This window comes from Electrophorus electricus, chromosome 26 (assembly GCF_041902795.1).
Source record: "Electrophorus electricus isolate QZ-2024a chromosome 26, ASM4190279v1, whole genome shotgun sequence".
NCBI lineage: Eukaryota > Metazoa > Chordata > Actinopteri > Gymnotiformes > Gymnotidae > Electrophorus > Electrophorus electricus.
In genome coordinates this window covers 9,101,322-9,129,042 of record NC_137522.1, presented here as the reverse complement: position 1 = coordinate 9,129,042, position 27,721 = coordinate 9,101,322, and the positions used below count along the sequence as shown (strand labels likewise).

At 43.4% G+C, this 27,721-nt stretch overlaps 2 protein-coding genes across 3 annotated transcripts; both read left to right on the top strand.

The window, feature by feature from the left end:
- Nucleotides 1-1,855: 1,855 nt before the first annotated feature.
- Nucleotides 1,856-9,200, top strand: creb3l3a (cAMP responsive element binding protein 3-like 3a). 2 transcript variants are annotated; one of them, XM_027008181.3, is made up of 10 exons: nucleotides 1,856-3,218; nucleotides 3,517-3,627; nucleotides 3,749-3,989; nucleotides 4,195-4,328; nucleotides 4,566-4,676; nucleotides 4,781-4,887; nucleotides 5,330-5,398; nucleotides 5,510-5,594; nucleotides 5,946-6,042; nucleotides 8,300-9,200. In XM_027008181.3, the coding sequence occupies exons 1-10, from the start codon at nucleotides 3,198-3,200 to the stop codon at nucleotides 8,614-8,616; spliced, it is 1,293 nt and encodes a 430-aa protein (XP_026863982.2). In that variant the 5' UTR covers nucleotides 1,856-3,197; the 3' UTR covers nucleotides 8,617-9,200. The 2 variants fall into 2 exon arrangements, with proteins under 2 accessions (XP_026863982.2, XP_081564740.1); XM_081708614.1 differs by having other exon boundaries at nucleotides 1,858-3,218; nucleotides 4,195-4,349.
- Nucleotides 9,201-10,488: 1,288 nt separating this feature from the next.
- On the top strand, nucleotides 10,489-12,425 carry rxfp3.2b (relaxin family peptide receptor 3.2b). Its single transcript, XM_035523385.2, is given in 7 exon segments — nucleotides 10,489-10,724; nucleotides 10,727-10,801; nucleotides 10,804-10,891; nucleotides 10,893-11,137; nucleotides 11,140-11,551; nucleotides 11,553-11,645; nucleotides 11,647-12,425. Coding segments are annotated over 7 exon segments (1,143 nt in total). The 5' UTR covers nucleotides 10,489-10,621; the 3' UTR covers nucleotides 11,774-12,425.
- The last annotated feature ends 15,296 nt before the right edge of the window (nucleotides 12,426-27,721 follow it).

The window sequence follows — 27,721 nt, the reverse complement described above, 5'->3', positions numbered from 1 at the left end:
TTCTTTGCCACTGTCGCCCTTGGCTTGCTCACTGGGGGCTTGGACTTAGACATTTGTAAAGCTGCTTTGTAACAACATCTGTTGTAAAAGGTGCTATATAAATACATTTTGATTTGATTTGATTATGGGGTTTAGTGACAGCAAACTGCCCAGGCACCATAAGAGCAAAGCAGCTCTGAACCATAAGATTCCTACTGCTATGCCATTATTAGCATGGTGTTATTTTAGCCAACGTGATGTTTTGGTATCATGATGTCTGTTAGTTGAAATGTATAAATGAGCATATTTTCTTCCCTACATTCCTAGTAGAGGAAATTCTTGAGAATTTCTTTCTGACATGGACTCACTAGGGTCAGACCCTTTGAGGTTAACCTGAGATTCTTGGACACCTCTTTGCGTATTTCTTGGTCAGTGTGCAGGCTGAATAGGGTCTGGTGGCCTGCTCTGGGTAGGTGGCAAACCATGTGGAATATTCTCCCTTTGTAGATAAGACATGGCAAGGTGCACTTGTCTTAATATTCACTTTGTAGTCTTTCTCTGACAAACAGACATCAGTGGCCTTTCCTTCTAAATCCCCTGTGGCTTCTTCTGATCTTGGTATGATGCCTTATGACTGACTTATACAGTTGATATAATTATGTAGTCCAATGTGTTTTTCCATTAAATGTTTTTTTAATCCCAGAAGTATATACGACTAACTCATATATAGTATACATATCTATATATTATAATAAAAGTAATTAAAAAAATTTAGTGTCTCTGTAAAAAATATTAAAAGAGCAAAGAGAATACAATTAGGGACAGAAGTAAGAAATACACAGCAAGATGAGGAAGAACTATAAAAACAAAAGAACCCCGATAAAAATTGGAACCACTAAGCTGCAGTAATGATGTCATTGAGAAGGCAAGGTGAAAGAGATTTTCAGCTGTTTGTGAGAGAGAAGGGAGAGACGTACAGGCAGCTAGGTGAGCAGGAATACGAACCCGGTGTTTGGAACCTACGCTGAGAGCCCCGTCACCATCCGTCAGGAGTCTAGAAGAAGAGACAGAGAATCAAAAGCAGTTGGAAGGATGGATAGTAGATGAATGAGAATGTAGATGAAGGTGAAGGTGTGTGGGAAGGAGGAGCCAAACCCCACCAGACTATGCAAGGCGTTAACTACATTTGTAAGTTCTTTTAAAACTGGTGTAGAGTAAGGTATCCTTTCAGAGAAACATTATTGCTTATAATGAATCTATTTTATGAAGTGATGCTTTTCAAGACCTTTCAGCCTTGAAAACAAATCAGAAGTAACTTTGTTGTTCTTTTCCTTTAGGTTCCCCTTCAAAGCTGAAGTTGGAGTTGGAGTGGAAGGTGAAGTTGGATATATTGGGTTGTGTAGGACTTCAGATGGACACAAATGTTATGCAAAACAGTTCAGCACTTTAAAAAAGGATACATGGAGAATGTGAAATAGAATTGTGTGTGTGTGTTTGTATGTATGTATATATATATATATATATATATATATATATATATATATAGAGAGAGAGAGAGAGAGAGAGAGAAAGAGAATGTGTTATACATGTACCTTCCATTTCATAATAACAATTTTTTTTTTTTAACTCTCAGCTCAAACTTTAAATCTTCAAGGACAGAGCCAGTCGAGCTGTGTATATGTATATGTCACACTCCCATATTTATCATTCTTTACTCTGTAGTCCCATCTCCATAAATACTGTACTATCTCCAGGGACTGAGGTTTGTTCCTGAATCAGAACCGCAGCGCTGCCACTACAGCGTGATGTCAGCTGAAGAAAAGCAGAGGATAGCTGCATGCGCGTGTGTGTCCATGCCTCCTAATTCACTTCCAGAGGAAGTCCCTTTTCTGCCGCCGGTGCATGAAAGCAGGTTTCCAGTCACTCCGTCAGTGCGGCGAGCATGACTGAGAAAGAGCTTGCATTAGCGATGAGCACACTCGTGTAAATTTGAACAAGCGTTCTCTCATCTCCCGTGGCCTTCAGCCAGGCCGTGCTGTGTTTTAAAGTAGGATTTGAAGAAACAGGCCACGCCAGAGATTGCTAATAAATTGTGATAACTTCAACAGCTGAGCACACATGTTCGGGGTCACATGAATATTTCATGTAAATTAGGTGGAGACCTGTCTTTTGACAGGCGCCTGTGTGGATGACTGCCAGTGCACTTCACTGAACTAGCTCTGATGGCGAACGCACCGAACCAGATGAGGTAGTGGCGTTTTATCTTGGCCTGCCGGCAACATGGAATACGCTACAGCTGCAGCTTCAAATCGGGGGCAAGTCTAAACTATCTATGATTAAACTCAGATGTAGGCAAACTGGTAATATACTCTTAAAACACATTAAGAACATCACAAAACATTCTACGAAAGAAGCAATGTAACACGCTTTACAAACATATATAGATATATTTTTTATTTACTGTATACTATAAGTAAAAAGAAACCTTTTTGATTATAAGAAACTTAAATATAATTGCTTAGACATCTAATTTAATAAGGCGAATATAATTAAAAGATTTTATTAAAACATGAAAGGCTACGATGTAAAAGTATTTCTATTATTACAAGGAAATTGGGTTAAAGTTCATACTGTCCAACCTACTTGGAATAGAAACTACATGTATGACCCTTGAGCTGGGTAGGTAAGTACAGGGATGTGTTCATACAGTAAACACCAATCATCTGATTTAGTGCTAAAAGATTTGTCACTGTACTGGCATTAAAGCAATAAACATTTAATACTTTGCTGCTTTACAGAAATGTGATGCTGTTATCTTATATTAAGTGTTAAGTAAGGTATTAAACTAAGGAATGTTGCTTTTGTTAGAAAAATAGAATATTTTGCTTGTTTGAAAAGAGGTTTGACTCATAGGTTTGGTTGGGTTTGATTTAGCAAGTTATGCTAGAATTAGTGAGATTCATTTCAAGCATATGTTTTGTTGTTTCATCATTCTGTGTGTCTCTGCCAGCAATACCTCACCTTCTAACAACAGCCAATAGAAAGCCAGACTTGCTAATAATGATCAGATTGTAGTGTTGGAGTTTAAACTTTGTCCTCAGAGGTTGATCAGAGAGAAACACACAGGACTAAGACGCACAGCGTAGTGTACAAACATCTGTCTTCACTTCTTCTGCATTTTTGTCATTAATGGTGGCATCCCCACCGAGGTTAGGGTAATGGAACTCTACTCAGAACAGGTAAGTACTTTCTTGTTTGGATTTCAGCAATGTATTTTCAGTAAGAACATCGTGTTGTGCTATCAGATATGTCATACAGACCAAAGACCAAAGTTCAGGAAATGTAAAAGTTAACTTTACAACAAACTATTTCTTTTCGTGCATTTGTGTGTGTGCATCAAATTGAAAGAAAGTTTGTTTTTTTCACATTAATCATTTTTAGGCATTTGTATTCTATTACTTTACACTATTACCCACTAAATCAAATAGATGGGAATGATATTAAACTCTATAAACATTTAAGAGATTTATATTACAGGATTGCGATGGAACAGAACTGCTGGACTTGCTTTTCGATAAGAATGATGGCATCTTATGCCAAGAGGACACGTATTATAATGACCACCCTTGGCTGGTCCAAGACCCAAATGTAAGTAATGATCTTGTACCCACAGAGTGGGCTGGTCTTCGGCTCATTTATATGTTTCAAAATATCTCCCTGCACTTGAGGGCATGGGCGTTCAGTATTGTTGCAAATTTCTGTTTGGAAGATCGTGATGCCAGCCCAGGTCGGCGAAGACTTCTTTAATGCCCTACTGAGTGGGACTGACTCTGTCTCTGGGTCTCCATTATGGTCACCCTCTCCAAGTGACAGCGGAATAAGTGAAGACCCCCACTCTGACCAGAACGACAGCCCCCCACCACCCACGAGTCCCCCTCTGGAGCTATTCCACAGCCCTCCACAGACACGGCTTTCTCCTGCACAAGACTCCAGGCTCCCCATCGATTTCAGTAAGTTGGTGACAAATTATTTGTTCAGAAACAGCTTCACAGTTGGTCGATCAATAGCCATTTCTTGTATAAACATTCCATGTAGTTACTTTGTTTTGTCTGCCTTAAAGAAGGGCGCTTGTTCACGTGTCCCTCAACCCCCAACACACACACACACACACACACACGCACAAAAGCAAACAAATGCTATTATATGTTTCTGCAGATGGCTTGGGCTCGAGAGTTTTCCCAGCGAGGGCAGCAGGGATGCAGTGTGCATCTGAACTGGCTCTGGCTCAGCCAGGCATCCCCTTCCCCCTCACCGTCAAGGACCTGCTGCTGTCCGGCACACCAGAGCCTGTGAGTATCAACAGTGCGCAGGTACGTGAAAAGTGTGAGGATGAGAAGGGCAGGAACAAACGTGGCATCTAATACAGCTGTTTAGCCGCCATACCTATTTCTGGCATGTTTAAACACACACAAACAAAGAGAGGCGTGTCTTTGTTCTGATGCCAAATTATTTACATCTGGCTAGCAAGGCAGCCTGAATGGGGCTGCGTGTGGTTTATGAGATTTGCACCCTTTCCTTCTCCATAGCCTTCACAGGTGTCACAGCAGTCCCACGAAGACCTGGTCCTCAATGACGACGAGAAGAAGTTACTCGCAAAGGAGGGAGTGATTCTGCCAAGTCAGCTTCCTCTTACCAAGGTAGCGTGCGGTCCAAAGCTAGCCTGTTATATCACATGATTGGAACACAATGGCTGCAACCCCAAGCCCCATCCCTGCCTTACCCCCCTTTAACGCACTACCAGCTCGAGGACAGGATTCTGAAGAAAATCCGCCGGAAGATCCGGAACAAGCGATCCGCCCAGGAGAGCAGGAAGAAGAAGAAGGAATACGTAGATGGGCTGGAGACCAGGTATCATACAGCACTGAACGCACTCAGACACGACAGCAGCCGCATCCGCACCCACGTCCAGGAAATAAATGCTTTGGTAATGCGGTCCAGGGCTGTCCTGCTCACATTAAGTGCTACAAGTATGAAAAATGATAAGACCTTGAAAGCAAGTACTGCAATTCATAGAAATAAAGTGCTGATCAGTGCATTAAACATTTTAGCTCAATTGAATATAACTGATGAGCTCAAAGTTTTGTAAAATTGTGCCTTTTTCAGACCACTGAACATAATCACACCATAGTATCAGCTTCTACAAAACAGTTCTCTGTTTCTTCACACGGAACAGTTCCCTATCTTGTGGTTAACTGTTGGTTTGTGAGTGGAATGGACTGTATCCAGGCAAAGAGCCTGATTGATTTTCTTCACATGTAAGCTTGTTCTTCTGAAAAATGTGCTTTTCTAGGATGACAGCTTGCAGTGCACAGAACCAGGAACTGCAGAGGAAAGTGTTCCAACTGGAGAAATGCAACATGTGAGAGAATGCCTTATCAGCCGCACTGAGCAGCTGTTTGTCAGAGTCCTGGTGCGCACGGAGGCTGATAAGTGAGCCACACTCTCCTCTTCCCTCTCTCTCCCTGCTCAGGTCTCTGATGGAGCAGCTACGTCGACTGCAGGCTATGGTCATGAACGGATCCAACAAACCAGCCCAGACTGGGACCTGTGTGCTGGTGAGGAACATAACAACACAGGCTTTACACTTGAATAAACCCGACGAGCGTATTCGGTATCAACTCATATGAAACTGTCCAAGCTATGAACACGTCTCTTTAATCTGGATGTGAATTAGTGCTGGAGAATGAGAACATGGCAGGACACGATGTGTCTCCTGGTTTAGTAATTTAGTGCTAGTGCCTGACCAGGAAACAAACTAGTGAGAACATATTCCAGGGAACGAAAGAAAGAAAGCATAACTGCCCCCACACGCACATGCATCCTCCATCTGCATGGGCGGCGCTGCAGGTCCACAGTCCAGCTGTGAGCCGCATGGAGCCAACTACCCATCTGGTTGTGTCCTATAGGTGCTGCTGCTGTCACTCACCCTGATCGTGCTGCCCAGCTTGAAGCCCTTCAGCGAGACCAAGGTCAGCCAGCCCGGAGACTTCGGTCAGCTGAGAGGTGAGGCAAGCAATCCTGCCTCCTGCTCCCTCGCCCTGGCTCCTCTCGGGCCCGGCAGAGGACGGCACTCGGAGGATGGTGATTGGTCCCTCGCCTGCAGTTGAACAATGCATGGTTCAGATCAAAGTGTGCAATGTAGCGTTAATAGTGGAAAGCTATTAGGCCCAAGCAAGAAGTGTGTGACAGCTCTTGGACGGAGTCAAAGAGCTGATGGCGGTGTGGTAGAATGAAAAACAACGTCGTCATTTTTCCCCCGCATGTCGAATCACTGGTGTGGATGTGGGCTGTAATTTGTCCTCATCAGTCAGCTGTCACCAGTTTTGTATGGTGAAAGTTTTTATTTCAAGCCAAGCCTCTGTGACATGGTAATTGGAAGTCATAGTGGGACGTTTGGGCCATTTGGTCACCCTCACTTTAAATTAGTGTCTTGTTATAAACTGTAGTAGTAGCCTTGATCTGATCTTAAAAGATCTCAAGGCGCAGTGAATTTAACATTAACTGTGTCACATGCAAAGTATGCTGTCCATAGTCCCACACAAGCCAGTAATTAGGTTCACACTGAGTAATACACTTTAACTTAGGCACTTTGTAAAGCTATGTATGCTTAATAAAAGTGATCTTTGTTATTTTAGTGAAAAAAATAGTAGGTACACTTTTCACAGTTAACTTTTCGCAACTTTTCACAGTTAAATAAACATACTTGAGAATGTTAGAAGTTTAATAGAGCCTAGATGTCTCCTACATCTTACACATTAAGACTTTAACACAGCTGGTTCAATCAGAGTCTGAAATCAGAGGGAAACACTGGCCACCTTTTGTGCAGTGTGAGATGAGTAATGTCTCTTTCCGAAAATGAGGGGTGAGGACAGTCACTCCTTCACAGTGGCCGAACACTTAGCTCACCGTCATGAAGAGCACCAGTTCATCAGAAACCACTTGGTGAGATGGAAATCACATGAATGCATCAAAGTTGCTATTTTTAACATGGTATACCAACTTGGTTTATGAGACCAGAATGTCACCTTTTAGTTCTGGACATTGCTGGACATTAAACAGTTCTTAATAGTACCTTCCCCAAACGATGCGTGCTCAGTTGAACCTACTCTGGCAGACTGGCCAGCTCTCAGTGGTTTTTTGCTTGATTTTGTTTGTCCTGATGACCTTCAAGATTTGCTTTGCAGTGTGTATTCTCTAGCCGACAGACCACTCTTTGGGTGTTTGTGTGTAAAGAACAACGACATCTCAGTTGCAAGTTATAAAGGGCTCATCGCAAGTTATAAAGGGCTCTCATGCATGGTCGGCCGCAACACTGTTAGCTAGTGAGGCACTGTGTTGGAGCTCTGATTCCTCTCACATTTCAGATCTTCTTATCATGTTGGCAGGGGTTATCTTCATCTCATCTGTTCATATACGTTTGCTAGAGGCTATGTGTGTTCCTACTGTAATCTGTCGCATCTAATGTGAGGTCTGACCCAAGTTGCGTAGCAGTTATAATTCTGCTTCTGAAGACTTCTTGCTAGCAGTAGGTTCCTCCTGTGCCTTAAACGTTCTTTGCCATTTTAGTGACATTTGTTTTAAGGTTTTTGTTTGTCACTCTGGTTATTCTCCTCAGTTATGGATGTTTTCTTTATCTTTCTGGGCTTTAAAAGACGTTCCAAATTATTGATTTTTCTCTTATTTTTTCTCTCTTTTTTTGTTTTGAACTCTTTTCTTTTTGTCAGCTCACTGAGATATTTACAAAAATGTGCCTACTTTATTTTTATGTATAGTGACTCCAGATAATTCAGTTTGTCTGAGTTTCAAACTTTTCACACAGCTGGGAAAACTACTATTGCTTCTGTGCGAGTACCAAAATCTAATGACCAATTTGTCCTCAGAACCAGTCATTAAAAACAGTGATATTCACAAAAGCGTGGTGGTCTCAATAGTGATGCTCAAATCAGCCTCTGTGAACCAGTTCCCCTGTCTTGTGTCAACTTTATGCTTTAAGCGGCATATACTTGGCTAGCTGCCAGTCAGATTCCTAGCTGGATACTCCACCTGTAACTGTTAAGCAATTTAGGTCCAATTCCTTTACGCATTTAAACAAGATTTTTTTTCTATTGGAAAGTGGCTCAGACTCAGCAGCTGAAGTGGCTGAAGGCTGTTAGAGAATGTTGCTGAACCTGGGTCATCTTCTTTCTGGTTTGTACAAACAGTATCTACCTTACACGTTGGACTCTGTGTCTAATTCCTTTTCTCCTGAACTCTGTTCCAGTGCGGTCACGGTCCCTGCGCTACCTGCAGTCTTCTCAGGTGCTGCATGCCCTCGAGCATCCATACACCTTAGCAGAGGAGTCCAAGTCTCCTCCCCGTTTCCAGGGCGACAAAGGCACTGAGGAGATAGCATCCTTGATGGAAAAACTTCACAGGGGGCTGGGACATCAGTCTAATTATGAACCAGGACCCCGCAACACCACTCACAATCAGCATGATGACCATCACCATGGAGACCCCATCACTGGGCACGTAGAGACGGTGACGTTGAGTCGGCCGCGTGGTGGGCGACTCCCACCACATGCCAATGACATGTGAAGGGGCGTCTCTGCCTGGGGACTAAACCCCACTCCTGCACCTGTGCTTTCACACACAGCCTTTTCAGCTTTGCCTACCAAGATAATAAGAAACACAGACACACAAGCAATTTATAGATTTTCACTGTCATGTAAGCTTGGTGAGCCAAAATAAAAATAGTAATACGCCGGTGATGCTTGTTGCAACCTACTTGTAATTTCTCATACAGTACAAGGACAGAATTTCCAGTGAAAGAAAGAAAAAAAAGGAATATCTTCAGTGAAAAATCCATCCCAAACGATCGCTGGAATACTTCCAATTCTGAACGTCTGTTTTTCAGTGAATGCTTTGTGAAACTTGCTCCTTGAAGGCATCCGTGCTTTAGACATACTCTATAAGATTCTGAAGCCGCAATGTCCATATTTTTGACCATACTGTGGACAAACAACTCCAATTTGTATTTAGTCGATTGTGTTTGTATATATTTCTGAAATGGTTCCATTGACCTGCGGAACAAATGCACTGCAAAACATTTTCATACTGTCTGTAGCTCAAGCACTTTATGATCATTTAATGGCACGTTCAATAAAGTTCTTCAATCTTGTCATGTCGGTGTGCTATCATTATCACTTGCGAATTAACAATTTAATAACACCTGCAGAACACAAGTGACATGAATTCCGGTAATGTAAAAGTAGACTCTACTATATTATCTCCTCAGACTTATCTATAACTATCTATAATCTATAACTACATTCAATCGCTGTGAAACCTGCCAGAACCACAAACACAAACCACTTAAGGTTATTTGTTTAATGTCTTGGCTAAATAGGAAAACACACCTGCGTCATAAAATTGCTTTAGTAAATTATTATTGTCCTTGTCGGGTTAACTCTTTACACAGCGGAACAGAACGTCGTATGACAGGTCAGTCTGACAAATGTGCCTTGTTTATCGTTGAAGACGCAAAAGTACAGCGGCTTCTTGACTTATTCCGCAGTGTCTTTCTTTTTAATCAGTGTTAATAAGTGTTCTCGTTTTCACTGGATTCATCTACGAAAGGAAGGAAGTTTCAAGTACCAAGCTGAGCTATATCCTTAAGTTACAAGCCCGAGAAACTTTCGAGAATAAATTCATGTCTGAAATACGAGATGAAGGCGATCCCGACTATTGTAAAGAAAGTGCGAATCGTAATTTATGATGCATAGGCTGCATGAAAATCGGCGGGACAGGGTGACTCTCGATTGTGTGAACACTTTCGTTTTCAAGGTTACAGTGGTATCAAGAATTTCGGTAGAAACACGCGTGAACGTCCGTACGCAGGCGAACAACTGTAATAAACACCAGAAGGCAGTATTATATTATTCCATGCAGAACGTAACTAAAGAAGACAGCAGTCTACACAGTTTGTGAGAGGTAGTAGCTATGCCCGCACGGCATGTGAATAGACAAGTGTTTAAACCAAATTAAAAGTTTCATTTGATTATATTGACCAATCCGAACCCATCGCTGACAAATAAACGCTTATTTTAGGAGGTTATAGAACCCTCCTAAAAATAATAGTCTATAAAATATGAGTGGCAGTACCAGACAATATCAGTATCTAATGCTTCAAACACAGCTCCGTTTCTCCGTGCGCAAGGCTTGAGTCGTTTTACAATAAAAAAATGATTAATGGTTTTGTCGATACAGTTTGCATTAAAAAAAACAAAAACAAAAAAACAAACAAACAACCCCTTAGGGCAAATACCCTGTCCCGTACTCGTACTCGCACGCGTCATGCTTTCCGTAGTATAAAAGAATGAACATGACCTGCAGAGCGCACAGAAACGCAGACGGTAATGGGATCACGCCCTCCGAGGGACGACTGTACTTGTGAGACATTTCTCTTTGCAGAACAAAAGACGAAGTGTGTTGCCAATGAACTTAAAAGGTTTTTATTTGTTTATTTAGTTATTTTTACGTGTCTTCAAACTTTAGCATTCCTTATCCAACAATGCCCACGGACTGAGAGCGCGTGCCTGCGATGGAGAGGAACAACACGACGCAAACTCTGGAGGCGGGCGAGTGCGCGCAGCCTTTCGAGAGCAGTGCGGGACTGGGTAACTGCACGGACGGCTTCGCTGGGAACTGTCTCTGAGGTGCTGCCTGCAACTTCTGACGAAGGAGTCCGGTTCTGGGCTGCAAGGAGACAGCTCGAGCTTAGCTCCGCGCTCGTCTATTCGGTTGTGTGCGCGCTAGGGCTGGTCGGGAACTCTCTGGCGCTGCACCTGCTACACTCCTCCTACAGGCAGAAGCATCAATTGCTTCGTCATGGGCCTTGCTCTCGCCGATCTGCAGTTCGTTCTCACGCTGCCCTTCTGGGCCGTGGATACGGCGCTGGACTTCCGCTGCCTGCCTGGCAAAGTCATGCGCAAAATCGTCAGCTCCGTCACCACCATGAACATGTACGCCAGCGTCTTCTTCCTGCCGGCCATGAGCGTGGCTCGGTACTATTCCGTCACCTCGTCGCTGAAGATGCGCAGCCAGAAGGCGGCAGCGGCTGGGACCTAGGAATCTGGACCGTGTCCCCGATCGCCGTGCTTCCGCACGCCGTGTACTCCACTGTCGCCCAGGTGGCCACGGACAAGGAGCTGTGCCTGGTGCGCTTCCCGGAGTCGGGCAGCTGGGACCCGCAGTTCCTCCTGGGCCTCTACCGGCTGCGGAAGTTCCTGCTGGGCTTCGTCGTCCCGCTGGCCGTCATCACCGTCTGCTACCTGCTGTTGCTGCGCTTCGTGCTCAGCCGGAAGGCGCAGGGCGCCATGGTCCGCGAGAGAGAGCAGGGCCGCCACCGGCCCCGCTGTGAGGTCACCAAGTCGCTGGCGATCATGGTGCTCTCCTTCTTCCTCTGCTGGCTGCCCAACCAGACGCTGACGACGTGGGCCGTGTTGATCAAGTTTGACCTGGCTCCCTTCAGCAACCTTGTACAACACCCGGGCCTACGCCTTCCCCCTCAGTGTCTGCTTGGCCCAGGCCGACAGCTGCCTCAACCCAGTGCTCTACCGCCCGATCTGCCGGCCTGAAGGAGCTGCTTCTTAGGGCCACGCCGCTGTACCGCAGCCTGGCCTGCCTGCTCCCCCGCAAGGCCAAAGTGGCACAGTCTCCCCCCGCTCTGGTGCTCCTGCAGATGGACGTTTAAGAGACGCCTCCGGCTGACTTTCCTGTCTGAGTCCGCACCAGGACAAACAAGACCTGTGAAGCCTATTTTTTCCTTAACTGTGATTTTTGACTGATAGACAGGAGCAGACATGAGTGAACCCGCCAATGGGAGATGCCCCAGTTTCTTTCGCTCTCTCTTTCATTTGTGTTTTTCAGCCTCTGCCTGACTGCAGCATCTTGTATTCGGTCCTCAGATCCATTCAGGGACCTCCGCAGTTCAACTCTCGTTCCCTTCAGTTTTGGTGCTGCTGGCTGGAATCTGTTCTCAGATTTTGCCTCAGGACTTCCTTCATGGGAACAATAAATTATCCATTTGTATTGTTCCACCTTTGAAGTCGGGAGGAAAAAGAAATGCTGGCAGATAGTGAGAGACAAACTACTTTGATATGTCAGATGACAGATAAATAAGGATAAAATTGCCTGTCAGACACATAACCTCAAATCATCAGTCATGAATCAAAGTATCCTACGCTGAAACATGCTTGGTGAAATCCCTCAGACATACGATGCTTTCTATATTGCTATATGATTATTGGTGTATGTAAAAGAAATGTGTATAAGAAACTAATATTTCTGAAAATTTAAAAGAATAAAACTACTAATAACCTTGATTATAACTATTTGCTCTGATCTTGCTGCCCAACATGTAACTGTTTACCTTTATTAATACAAAATAATGTTCATTCTGAATTAAATTAAATATTTCTATCTTAATTCGTTTTTACATTGTTAAAATGTGAAATAGTAAATATTTTCAGGCAATTACATTATAAAAGTGAGAGAAAACAAGATTTCCCTGTGCCATTTGAATCTGAAATGTAATCATTGGGAAAAATTTAAAAAATTTATTTTTTAAGCCTATTTGTCTAATTCAATTTTTTTTGCCAGGAGTTCAAAAATAAAATTCAGGAATTAATTGTTCTCAGTTCAGTTGTGGGATTGGCCCAGGAGTGGGACTGCCCCATGTGTTGGACTGGCCCAAGAGTGGGACTGGCCCAGGTGTTGGACTGGCCCAGGTGTGGGATTGGCTCAGGTGTTGCACTGACCCAGGTGTGGGATTGGCCCAGGAGTGGGATTGGCCCAGGTGTGGGACTGGCCCAGGTGTTGGACTGGCCCAGGTGTTGCACTGGCCCAGGTGTTGGACTGGCCCAGGTGTTGCACTGGCCCAGGTGTGCAGTTTCAGTACTGGCCCTCTAACACTATCCCTGAGACATCCAGCACAATAAACTAGTATGAAATAAATGTAGACCACTGCAATAAGAAACAGAGACATTAATAGTAAATGATTGCTTATGTCACCTGGCTAATGGCCCTGGAAAAAGCTCCTGTTCTTTCTACTTGTTATAAAGGAAAACTTTTATTCTCTTTCACTCGCCCTTTGCGGTGTTGCTAAGACCTTCAGGAATTAGTAGCAGTAGCTGTACTGCTGCTATGTGCTGCAGAGGCATGTTGCAAATGTCTTAAATGGTAGCTGAACAAGTTTGCATCCATAATATTTAGCATTATGTTAAAAATACGTGTTTACAACATGTCCCCAGGGGACCCGCAGGCTCGCTCCATGACTCTGGAGCTGCTCCTGCATGTGTGTCTCTGACTAACTAATGGTGATGCATTTCCCCCACCAATTTCTATTTACATTATTTTAAAATGTAATTTAAAATTTCTCCAAGGCCACTAGAGAGATGAAAGGTGAAACATATCCATCTCCACAATTTTTTTTTTCTGGTGCTCCTGTGGAATGAGGTAATGTCAGAGCTGTGTCAAGCTGACTGCAAGCTGGATGCTTATTTCTGCCATTTCGGTTGTGCAGCCCGGGGTAGGCTTAGTTGTTATATAGAGTGTACAGAGATTTTATGCAGCCTGGGTTTTTATGTAGTGGGAACGGAGAGACACTTCCTGTGAGATATGGAGAAAAGCACACGGACCAGAAATGAACACAGCTACCGATCCACATTTCAAATCTGTCCTAATTACAAGAAGTAAAAAGACTAGGATGCCATTTTACAAAGAGCCAGTAATGGTTACTTTCTTATTGGTATTATAATAAGTGGTGTGTCAAAGAGCTGTGTGTATGAGAGTGTACAGCTGAGATTGCTACCTGCTAGTTTAAATGATCAAAAATCTAAGAAATGTTTTGACATTTGTTTTATACAGTTTGGATAAACATGATGAGCCCAGCGACAAACTATGAAATAAGATTTTCATAGTTTTCATAAAATGTCTTTTACTCACCGCTCATAAAGTAATTATACGCCTCAGGTATCCACACATTATGATGCATGCCAATGTTCTAATTTCAAATGAGAAAAGCAGAGTTTGCCAAAACACACCATGTAAAATCAGAAACGAATCATTTGCAATGGAAAACAGGGACTATTATTTGATGGGATTCTATTCCATGTATCTTAGAGGTCCATTCAGCACTGCTGTCACCAGGGCTGAAAAGGATGGTGAATTATGAAAAGCAGCAGGTTCCTTTTCAAAAGCCTTTTTTGTAAAGTGTAAGGGAATGACTGAGCCTTCACTTCCAGAGAGCAGATTTTATGAGGTGTAGCCGTCCTATAGAGGAGAGAGAGAGGGAGCTGCACTCTGTGCCTCGGAATCAAAGCTGTTTCTACGTTTTGCAGGCACTTAAATTCAAATTTCGGTGGGGGGTGGGTCTGAATATCAGAATAAGTCTAAGATGAAATAGCATCAGCTGCCTTTATTTCACCTTATTTCATAAGAAAGCAACCCCTCCGGTTGTAGCCGGCCTGGCTTAATCCGTTTTGCTCCCACCAGTGTCTTATTCATGTCATCTCGGTTACTTTGCAGAGGGTTTGAGTGAAATTTGGAATTTTCTCTTTGCGTGTCTCAAATAATGAATACATCTGTCTTCCGTAGGATAGGAAGCTAACACATAATACCTCCTTTCAATGACCTTTCCGCAGCTCTGTGTGAGATGGTTTCGGGATTAGAGTGCCTAACTGTTCCTTATTAACGGCTGATTAACAGGGGCTTGTGGGGAACATTGGAGAACAGTTGAGCTGTATTCCAATTAGCAGTGAATCCACAAGACACACACACACGCAATGCAAAGAATATGGTACAGCACCTCTGTGTAGGTATGGCACTCTGTCTAGGTATGGCACTATTCTAAGCCATGTCTGTTTCGTTTGAAGTCGGCTAAGATAACGGAGGTTCATTAGAGTGGCAGGTGTAAATCAATAGGAGTCTGCTCTCTTTGCTCAAAAATCGCTCAAAAATCAGGCTGGATCTTTCTTGGGCTGTTTTGGCTTCCGACCAGTAGGTGTCAGTGATGAATGCTATCTGCTATGACCCAGGCTAACGCTCCCGATGCCAGCATCCTCACTGTCTTTATTATGTTGCGAGGGGGAGGGAGGATTTTTTTTTTCTCACTCAGGTACTTCTTGAATGACTTCACCACGGTCGCACAATAAAAAGCGCGTCCTGTGAAGTCCAGGAAAGGTGACCTTTTTGGCGCGACCTGGATCACCGAGAGTGGGCTTATCTTAGATTTTTATTCTCCCTGGCACTCATATAACGTGGCACACATGTGCGGGGCACGTAGAAGGCCCCGGCTCGTGATCAGCCAAGGCTCTCTGTGTTGGACTGGCTTTGGAGCGCCAGTGATTTCAGGCGTCTTTATTCCGGTTGATGCAATCCTCAGTTAAAAACCGTGCGAGCAAACGTGTACGTGCATGGCGCTCTCAGAAAAAAAAAAAACAAAAAACAAAAAACTAAGCCTAAAATAATTACAGGAAGGAGAAGGCCGAACGTTTGCCGTGCTGGCCTCTTTTTCTTGACATTGTCTGCGACAATCTTCACAATCTCTCCAGAATCTGAGTGCACGAGCGCCATGTGTCAGTCAAGCATGCCAGAGAAGAATCAGTCATGCCATTTACACTGAGCGAGAAGGAAGCAGACTGGAACAAAACACAGGAAGGAGCGACTTCACCGAGTCTGGATTAAAGCTACATTATGCAGAATTTCATCTGCTAGAAATAGCGGAACGGAGACAGTAGCAGTCCTCTGAAACGCAATCTAAAGCAGTATGTTGTGTACAGTCATTAGACAGTCTGAACTGCTGCCAGAGTCATCTCTTAAAGTGTAAAATCAGCATTTTGAGCTGTGCTTATAAACCACAAGCAAAAGAAAGAAACGCCCCATGTCTCCCTTTTTACTTTCATGCAAGCTATTTGCACCATGGCAAACCATTACAAATAATCATCAATATAATCATTTTTATTGCCTAAGTTTAAGTTACTTCGGTTGTATTGTAAATGCAATGATACCCAAAGCCTCTGCCAAAGGCTGTGAATAATTAAAAAAAAAGCTTTGGAGTTTATATATTTGAGATTACCGATTTAAACTTCGTATCTTCTATTTGACTGTCAGTCTGAGTCATAATGTCACGTTGGCCCGAGTGCCGCAGGGCGCGGAGCAGGACGCACAGACTCCTTCGATTTGGTGACACATTTAATAACATAAAGCATATATGACACTCGAAGCACTCACACATAACGGACAGTGTAGACAATAACAATGACACTTAAAATAATGGCACTGTGTTCCGTGAAAACATGTTTATGACACGTTTTTAAAATATAAAACCACAATTGCATAAAAAACTAAATACATTTAGCAAGCTAAAGCAATATTCCCATCATATACCGACAGAAAAAAGTGTCACAATTCCCGATTCACATAAATGATCAAAACCTGAAGTAAACAATATCCTCAAAATAGATTCTAAAGAAACCCCCCATTTAGCGTTTTTCCTTTAAGAAGGAGCAGTAGGAAGATAATGTAGATATGTGTTTATACAGCATGCTGTGTTAAAACTCTTATTTGTATACTTAATCTTCTGGGAAAAAAAAGCAATTATCTTAAGCATGCGCAATGTTGTTGTAAATGGAAATTGCATGTCACTTATGCTACCTCATGTTCATTGCTCAGTTAATGGACGCCTGTGATAAAAATGCGGAGTCATCGATAACGAGAGTAAAGCACATGTCAGACATGCCAGCCATGATCGTGGACAGGCAGCAGGGCACACTGCACTGATCAGATATCTCGGTCTGCTCAATGACCTTTCCAATACTGCTCAGAAAACACACCAGTATGTCAGCGTACACGACGTCGCAGCCATGATACTAGCCAGTTACTCTCTGAGAGTGAACTCGCTTGTCTGAATGAAGCCACGCGATAGCAGCGCCGCCGCCATGCCGTAGATAACGTCGATGTCGAGCGGGCCGATAACGGATCTTCTGAACGCGGGTCTTATTGCGAAAGTTGCGAAAGCCAATGGCGGGAAAAACGGCAACAAAACCACCTCTTGCCCTCACACGGCCACTGGGCCACAAACAGAACCTTCGGTTTGATTGCTTTTTCTTAGGAGGGGGTCCGTCCCGGAATTTCTTTTTTTTTCAAAATTTCATCTCTGCGTTCCGGTCCATTGGGGATTATTTTTATTTTCAGGGCCTACAAGAGCGATCAGAATTGTTAGAGATTTAAAAGAAAAAGAAACTCGAAGCCACACTGGGCTTATTAGTTTTTTTTTTCCTCATAGAGAAACCACTATTTCCCTCTGAAGGCTTTCTCTAAACCAAAAGTTGGAACTATGCCTGCATTCTTTACAACAAAGCGGCATGCATTAATGGTGCAATGAAAGAGAGGGTGGTGTATATAAAAAACATCCTGACATTGAATCTTTCTCTGGTGCACCTTGAATCAGTGACCTTGTCCAGCACGACGTAGCTCTGCTTTTTCATTCTCTTGGGGTTGGGAGTGTCTCAGAGCTGGGAGAGTCGTGTGCTGCAAAGGTTGAGCTTCTCACGCACGAATATCCCTGAGCAGGCTCGAAATGTACGCGATGAGTTTCTTGAGGAGTGTGTTAGCACAGGAAAACACCGAGCTGCGCAAGGGATCCAGATCTACCAGGATGGCAGATGGGAAACAGTCACTGAACTCTGTCACGAACTCCAGCAATAACTGCAGTGATTCTGGTTAGTTTGCATTTGTCTTTCATTAATATTTATCACATGGAACCGGGTGATAAGCTCACTCCTTACCTTTGTTCAATTATTTAATCTATCGGTCAAGGGAATGCATACATCCCACTTCTGCTTACTCATTAAAGAGGCAAAGCCGTCCACATGATTTATTGAATATCACACTATTTTCAAGGTATGCCCCCATGAAAGCTATTATGTGCTCAGAACTCAAATGTCTTTTATATATTTTGGTTTTCCATACTCACAATCACAAACTTTGATCTTAAAAAATGCAAAAAATTTATTTAATTAAATACTGAGTGAGAGAGAGAGAGAGAGAGAGAGAGAGAGAGAGAGAGAGAGAGAGAGAGAGAGAGGTTTTGGATCCTGGGCGGCATGTTTTTGTGACACATCACAGCTCAAACACTGTGTGTCTTCCGGCTAAGCACAGATGGGGACGTGAACTGTGCAAGTAAACATAGATCAGTGTGCACATACAGTATATGACTGATACTGAATTATACACCAGTTGTTAATTTTCAGTAAATATTAAATATGCATGGTGCAGATTTAGTTCTGGCCTGGATTTAAGGACTGGGCTTGAAGAATTTTGCCCCAATCAGAGATCATAAGAGACAGTTGAATTGTTTTCAGTAAAATACTATATACAAACAGTATATAATATGACCATAAAACTGATATAACCATAGTACAATACAAGGATAAAGTGTGGTGCAAATTTCTAGATGTATTGCACGGTTGTCTACAAAATATTTCAATTTCACTATGATTAATGTTCATCGATTACAAAAAAAGGTTACCTGTACTCTTTCATCCAGAGAACAAACAGTAATACTCCTAGTCAGGTAAGCTAAGCTGAAGCATGTATTTATCATAAGTAGTCTTGATTACTGCAATTCATTATCCTCTCCTGATCCCCAGCAAACAAATGGGAGGTTGCTGTTGAAACAGAGAAGTACAATCAGAATACTAAAGAGATGCGAATCCGAAGCATGCATGCCAACTTGCTCCTGTTTGCCTTGTCTGGGAATAGGAATGTTGAGATGGAAATCAAACCAATGGGCTTTTAAACGAAGTAATGAATGAGATCAACGTCTCATTGCGGTTATTTGGAGCTTAGTGCGCTAACCTACCACGACTGCCGTGCTTTTGGACAAAGCATTCTTTCGCCAAGATCTTTATAGCGTCTTGGTACTGCTGAGAGCTTGGGGAGTGATCTGAGTAGAGGATTCATGTCAGAGATTTCTGATACACTAAAACAAAATGTGATGTACTGGAAGCAAGACCAGCTGTAGCAGCCTAGCATTGCGACGCCAATGCGCCGATTACCACAATATATATACATATATGGATGTTTTTTGGATTTTTTATTACAAAAAAAAAAGGTGCAAAAAATCCCTTCTACCTCCCAAAAACACATTCCAACATCTAACCCCCATGTACATTTTGAAGAGAACATTTTCAAAATTGCTCATTCCAAAACAAGAAAATAAAAAAGAATAAAACTTAAAACAAAGATTATACAGTCACATCAGATCATATTTTGTCTGACAAACGCCTACACGATGGTACTGGCACACCCACAGTGCCACCTACCATGCTGAAATATTGACGACCCACATGCTGATCTTTCAGTATAACATGCCGGGCACAGCCGAAGCTGCTGTATGAGGAGTGTTTTTCCATATATTAGACTGAGTCCACTTGAGTCCACTTTTAATTTAGTGGGCCTTGACCTTTTTGACATCGAAAGGCTGAGGGTCGTCCATCTTGTTCTAACAGCTCAACTTGGGAATGCGTACTGCTCAAGGTTAAAAACGACTGGCCTCATGTCCGGCACCGGAAAAGTCGTCAGCTCTCCATGTGTTTTTAAGATTTAGATCTCAAATGGACAGATTCAGTCTCTGAATCTCAGAACAGACTGGGATCTGACCCGATCAGTTCCTAGGTAGGTCTGAGATGACACCAATTAACACATCAGCAGTCATTTCACTGTATTTTGGCGATAAGAATAGAAGTAAGAATAGAATAGAAGGATTTCTAATATCTATTCTTGTCTCAGTCTAATAATCAGCTAAAGTGAAAATGAGTAGATAGAAAAACAACTTTCTGCACTCTACCTTAGTAACAAACGCTGGAAATATTCTGACATTATGAACAAAAGCTACATAAGGGGAACCAGCCGATAATCAAATGCTCAAATGCCACGTTACTTAAAGCATCAAAAGAGATTCTAACATTTTGACTGCTATAGATGATTTCTGTCATTCTTCCTCTTCCTTCCTCTATCTGTAGTGGCAGATGTTGGGGTTTGCATTCCTGTCCTGGAAGCATGCTCACCAGCGATTTATGGGCTCTCTGTTTCGGACCTCCTCATGCTCATGCTATGTCCCTGAACACGTCGCAGCTGACAGCCAGAAACAATAGTGTGTCACATCTTTTACAATTTTTTAATATGGTAATCCTTTAAATAATTGAAATTGCATTGCTGAAAAATCTCAGAATCAAGCAAAGTAGCTTTATTAGAAAAAAAACCCCCAATAAAATAGAAAGAAAGAAAACAACAAAACCCCCTCTTATAAACCCCCATATTTCATTAGGCATAAGAAAGCCTTGTGTAAAGAGAAAGCTTGGCTGACCATGTGATCCGCACAGATTGCTACCGTTCAGATACCACTAGCATCTGTGTTCCAAAGTGAACTGGACGAACCGTTACAGAGCAAGTTGGGTGTGTTGTGCTGCAGTAAAAGGGAGATAAGAACCGATCATGTTATGTCCCACTGCTGGTAGGAAGGATTGGCAGAAGAACTGCCATTGTTGTGTACACTTTGTCGTCTTCCAGGGTCCATCGACTTATAATGTAACTCGCATTTTTTAAACAGGGATTCATGAAATTCATCCTCTTTCTCTTCCCGGTGAAGGCTGATCTGGCAACACAATACAGCAGGGCAGTGAGCTTTTACTTACAGTGGAATGTAATCCCACGATCTTTCAGAGCTTTTGTATCTTACCTAGACCAGTGTCAAGCACTGCATTCCAAGGCCGCAAGTCATTCATATCAGTGTAATTTGCTTTCTTTGCCGGGTCATTCCTGCACACAATTCACCTAAATGACTTCCTCTGACACCTGCCTCCTTCTCACGGCTAGCCAAGTAGATTGGTTTGCGTACCGAGAAAAAGATCATGATGCGTTTGTGTGGGTGTGCACACACGTTTGTGTGTGGATGTGGTCGTGTGTGTGTGTGTGTGTGTGTGTGAGAGAGGGAGACAGAGAGAGTAAGAAGGAAAGAAGAAAAGTTCAAAGAGGCTGACCCAGACCGCTGTGTGTTAGGCGATGAGGAGGAAGGAGCTGTGATGAGCTGACCTGTGTGTGAGGTCAGCTCTGAGCTCATCGGGAGAGAGGAGATGACAGTGTGGAGGAGTGACGGAGCCAGTGATTTTCTTAATGGCGGCCAAACCTGACTCAGTGCCGGGCTGCCAAAAAGCGTGCACTGGTTGGCCATTCCTTCTTCATCTCAGCGGCACGTCAGCGGTGACCGTTAACCTTCTCTCTCCACTGGTTGGCGCTGTGGGCTCACTTTGAAGCGGCTTTAGTTAGGGCCTGATTAAATGGAAGTCTTTAGCTGACAGTGTTGGCTTGTTGCTTCTTCAGCTCCAGATACTTAATCAGTAGCTGTCATGGTGCCCGTGGATCAAAGACAGGGCAATTTGTCAACAGCCGTGCGCTGTCTCCCTGTGGGTCAACCCCCTGAAGACCTGACCCCTCCTTGTACGTTCACATGCGCAAGCCATCCCCGAAACCACTGGTAATGTAAGGGTTATTAGAGATAATGGATTTTTAGTGACACAGTGAGAATATGTCTGCTGACAGCATGTCATTTGTCTTTTGAGTTTTTTTTCTTTCCAAAATGACATTGAAACCGAGGTGCTCAGGTGAGGTTCTGACCACATTAGAGGGCACTGCAGTGTCTCTAACACTAAGGTAATTCTTTCTGTGTGTCAGTGTGTGTCTGTGTGTGTGTCTGTGCAAGAAGATTGTTTGTTATTTGCTGGAATGCAGCGTCGTTTCCTCGGAGGCCTTCTTTATGAGATTGCTGTAGGGCCTCTGAGGGTGACGAAGAGGATGAGGATGAAGGAGTCTATCCTGCCGAACGGGTGCAAATTGAATCTGCTGGCTATGGCTAGTGATGGGAGCTGACACGATGCACTCTGATCAGCTCCCCTCATGCCTCTCCAACAGCTTTCAAATCCGCCTGAGATTTATGAGCGCGCCGCACAACTACGGCATGAGACAGCCCACCATTCCCCTGAAAGGACTTCAATCCAGGAGTGGGAATAACCTCTCTGACTTCCCTCCATGCGGCAGATCCATTCCAGCCGTGTATATTCAAGGTTTATGTTCATTTCATGTAAATCAAAATAAAATGAGGCACTCATGATATTGTTTTAAATTAAAGTTTTTTTTGTATTCTATATTTTATATGTGTAAGATACTATGCAGGAGCTACGCAGTGTTGTCTCTGGGATCTGCTGGAGTTTGGGGGGGTCTAACATCTAACCCCTATGTACTGTTTAAAGAACATTTTCAAAATTGTTCATTCCAAAACAAGAAAATAAAAATGAATAAAACAGATAGATTATACAGTCACATCAAAACATATTTTGTCTGAAAAATGCCTACACGATGGTATTGGCACACCCACAGTGCTACCTGCCATACTGAAATATTGACCACCCACAATATTTTTTTTATTTCAGATTTACCAACTGGATATAAGCAGCAAGCATGACTATCAAGCCTTTATAATCATTAGTGTAACATTAAGACTTCAACTTCAGATAATGAGACATTAACTTTTGTTTGGAATTTTACAGAGGATAAGATGTCAAATATTCTGTACCAACCCATTAGATTTTCACACAGACCTCTTCACAGGGGTCCTCAGGTGGGTAGCTCGCTTCAGCGTTGTTTCACTGAGTCCACAACTCCTCCCGAAGGTTCAGCGGGGAGGTGTGGTGTCCTAGATTCACTCCCCCACCAAGCTCCCTTTTAAAACAACCACAGAACCACTTTAGACATAAACCTACATTGGCCTCCCGGGTAACTAAGGCTGTACCCAGCCCCGATGATACCATTATTATATGCTCAATGCCACCTGTTCCATATGGGCTGTACTGGCACTATGCAGTACGCCAACAGCACACACTGAGTTCATCTCTCTAAGTTTTCCCACTGCACTGCCCCCACACAGCCAATCATTTCCTAACCTGTAAAAACCATACTGGCTTCTTCAGCAACTAAGACCGTACCCAGCTTCGCAGGCACTGTTGATGCACACACAGTGCCTACTACGTCACCAAGCAATCCCCGACACCACAGGTCCATATTGGTCTTCCCAGTGACTCAGGCCATTCCCAGCTCTGCTGGCTCCCTCGTGACTGTTTGGTGCCTCCAGTTCCATCTGGATCCACCATTCTAGACATGACACAACAATCCACTCACCTGCTCAGTCTTCCACATATCCCAGGCTTCGGACACTTCAGCCATTCCAAGGATGTGGCAGATTTAGCTACAAACCTTCTAGGACCAATCTCTACTAAACTTATATACGCAACCCACATTCTTTCACCCCAGACACCAAGTCTGTGTATTTTAGCTGCTTCCTTTCAAATGCTTTTCCACTGCTTCCTCAGGTATAATTGTTAATCCTATAAAATCAACTATCTGCTTACTTTCAGAGTGCAACACCAAATCCAGCCTCAGTGTAGTTAAAATCAAACACTGTGGGACCTGTAGTGTTTTACCACACATCATTTACAACTTGGATTTTCACCTACCCACTGTCCAAGGTTTTTGCGGAGTCATAAGGATATCATAAGTCACTCCAAGCAAAAGATTTAATGCTAGTCACATCCATTCCCCACAACTGTTGCTAGGTGACTGTCCTCTAAATTTTCCTGATGAAGCCACTGCCCCTGTTTTCCCTGTGCAGCTTCTTCCTCTTCCTGTTCATGAATAAAACTGGTATTTTCCTTCCATTCTCCATCTCTATGGCGACGGAGCCTTATTAAACTCTTTCCACAAATCGCCTGACTTAAGCCCTACTCTTCCACTTTGCACTGCCCTGCCACATTTCTGTGCTCCAATGCGCTCTCAGCGAATTACCCCGCCCCTCACGGATTCCACTTTCACCATGCTTTTTGTGATTGGTGCGGTTGCGTTTATCACAGCATCCTAAGGCCTTAACAAAATCTCACGACTTAGCAGTTTTAAACACCTCAACTGAATGTGTCAGCAGTGGTTCCAGCACCCCATCTCATACTGTAACACTACTTATGGGTGTTACAACATGACACCCATAGCCACGTCCTTAATGCCTTATTCAGGATCCTCTCTAGGCTCTCATCTTCAGTAATCACAACCTCATAAACTGTTAGTGGACATCTAATATGAAGCAACAAACCAAACTGGAGGTTTCAGTTGACCTGAGAAAGACGAGTTTCAAATTACATGGTAAAAACAACCTCAGTGCCATTAACAGCCTTCAGTTTGTCCTTCTTCAGCGCTAACTTTCTCTTTATCACTTAATACTCACAATACACAAAACTATTCACTGGTTTCTGTAGTGTAGAAGATATCAGTTCTCCTCCCATCAAAAAAACATTTCTGCACAACTTCTAGTCTAGAGTTTTTACCTTTATCCTTCCCACCGAAGATTAGTTCTTATCTTCTCTAACAACTGCCAGGTTCTTGGTACAGTAGTTGTCAACATTGTCATGCCATCCATGTATGCCAAGTCTTGGAGTGAGATTTGCATCACTGTGCATCATCTCCTCACCTACAAGCTACAACCCGCTCCATATTGTCACCTCCATCGCCATCATAGATGAAACACTACAACCATTATACCTATTTCTGATTGCAGCTGGTACATAACATACTCTACTGTATTAACACAAAAAAGGATATATAAAACTAAAAATAAGCCTTAACTAGCATAGTATTCCCATCCATTACCTGCAAAAACTTCCATAAGAGATAATGCGTTACTCAGCCAATGCCTAGGAGAAATCCGGGAGAACCACATGTAGGTCCCTGCCCTCTTCTTTCAGTGTCTGACACTTATACCAGATCGTACTGCTGTGCTTCAGACTTATTCACCTTCAAACATGCAGCGAATCTCCACGCGATCACACTAAAGAAAATCTTACCTTCCACATTAAGAAGACTTATAGGTTGGCTGAAATTTCCCTGTACCCACAGCATCCTTCTCTTTTGGTAAAAGAAAACCTCCTGTTCTCCTCCACGACTTTGGAATAACCCCTTTCTTCCACACTCAGACCGTCATCTTCCATAAAAACCTCAAGACATCAGGTGCATTTTTATACATCTGATACAGAACCCCATTAGGTCCGTACTATGTCACTTTGCTTTGGTGGGCTGACCAAATTTGCCCCTCTACATCGTGCCGTGCTGGAATATTTGCTGGCAGCTCCAGCTCCTTCATCTTATCCTTACGAGAATACACTTTGTCGAAATGCTCCTTCTTTCCACCTTTCAGCCTCGCAGACTTCTCCTTGCTAAACAAGGTCTTCCCAAACTCGGATCTCCAAGGAAAGCTGCACTAGCTATGCTCTGTCTCTTTTTCTCCTTCTCCTGGAGACCTCTGCCCTCCTCACCTCTGCAGCTCTTTCTGCAGTTTATTAATACCCCTTACTTTCTCCTCGTCTACCCGCCTGCGTTCTAAGTGACCTTAACTCACGAACGAGCCGCCTTGACTTTAATATGCCTTGTCTCTTTTTCTATTTCTGCAAAATACCAAATCTTCCCTAAGCTGTTCGGTTTACTCTCTGCTGATCTCAAATCAGGCACTATCCCTTTCAGATCATCATGAACACTCTTCTCCAGACCACCCTGTCTACTGCACTTAGCTGGCATTACTGCCTTTACTCTCTGCTGATCTCAAATCAGGCACTATCCCTTTCAGATCATCATGAACACTCTTCTCCAGACCACCCTGTCTACTGCACTTAGCTGGCATTACTGCCTTTACTCTCTGCTGATCTCAAATCAGGCACTATCCCTTTCAGATCATCACGAACACTCTTCTCCAGACCACCCTGTCTACTGCACTTAGCTGGCATTACTGCCTTTACTCTCTGCTGATCTCAAATCAGGCACTATCCCTTTCAGATCATCACGAACACTCTTCTCCAGACCACCCTGTCTACTGCACTTAGCTGGCATTACTGCCTTTACTCTCTGCTGATCTCAAATCAGGCACTATCCCTTTCAGATCATCACGAACACTCTTCTCCAGACCACCCTGTCTACTGCACTTAGCTGGCATTACTGCCTTTACTCTCTGCTGATCTCAAATCAGGCACTATCCCTTTCAGATCATCATGAACACTCTTCTCCAGACCACCCTGTCTACTGCACTTAGCTGGCATTACTGCCTTTACTCTCTGCTGATCTCAAATCAGGCACTATCCCTTTCAGATCATCATGAACACTCTTCTCCAGACCACCCTGTCTACTGCACTTAGCTGGCATTACCGCCTTTACTCTCTGCTGATCTCAAATCAGGCACTATCCCTTTCAGATCATCATGAACACTCTTCTCCAGACCACCCTGTCTACTGCACTTAGCTGGCATTACTGCCTTTACTCTCTGCTGATCTCAAATCAGGCACTATCCCTTTCAGATCATCACGAACACTCTTCTCCAGACCACCCTGTCTACTGCACTTAGCTGGCATTACTGCCTTTACTCTCTGCTGATCTCAAATCAGGCACTATCCCTTTCAGATCATCACGAACACTCTTCTCCAGACCACCCTGTCTACTGCACTTAGCTGGCATTACTGCCTTTACTCTCTGCTGATCTCAAATCAGGCACTATCCCTTTCAGATCATCACGAACACTCTTCTCCAGACCACCCTGTCTACTGCACTTAGCTGGCATTACTGCCTTTACTCTCTGCTGATCTCAAATCAGGCACTATCCCTTTCAGATCATCACGAACACTCTTCTCCAGACCACCCTGTCTACTGCACTTAGCTGGCATTACTGCCTTTACTCTCTGCTGATCTCAAATCAGGCACTATCCCTTTCAGATCATCACGAACACTCTTCTCCAGACCACCCTGTCTACTGCACTTAGCTGGCATTACTGCCTTTACTCTCTGCTGATCTCAAATCAGGCACTATCCCTTTCAGATCATCACGAACACTCTTCTCCAGACCACCCTGTCTACTGCACTTAGCTGGCATTACTGCCTTTACTCTCTGCTGATCTCAAATCAGGCACTATCCCTTTCAGATCATCACGAACACTCTTACTCTCTGTCGAGTTCCTTTTCCTTTCACCAATTTGGCTCTCTGCTGCTCCTCCGGCTAACGTCTGTTCTCTCCTTTTCAACTTCATGTATATCTGGGGCCGGAGTTCTCCTCCGCAGTAACAGAGGTACTGATGTGCTGTGAGCTGTAGTACGTAACCTGCGGCTGAATTTCAGTCGATTTGAACAACTCCACAGCAACCATATAATCACAACCATATAAACGTGCTGTGATGAGGAAAATATGAAAATATGAAAACATGAAAATATGTGCTTAATGGCTTCTTGTTACCATTTAAATCGAAACATTTCCGTGAATGCAACAGGCTCCATCGATGTACGCTCACATTAAAAAGCCGTAAGGCCCATAAACCTGTAAAAACCTTGACGTGGAGGTTTGCGCTAACATTATACTCTGCAAGAAATGCGGTTTTATTCTCGGCATTTTGTGCCACTTTTTGTGAACAGTGGAAAGCTCACTGAGAGAATCCACAATGCTTAGTGACCCTGAGGTGTCAGCTTCATTTGGCTGCTAAAATTAGCTCACACTGTGCCCGCTGAGACCACA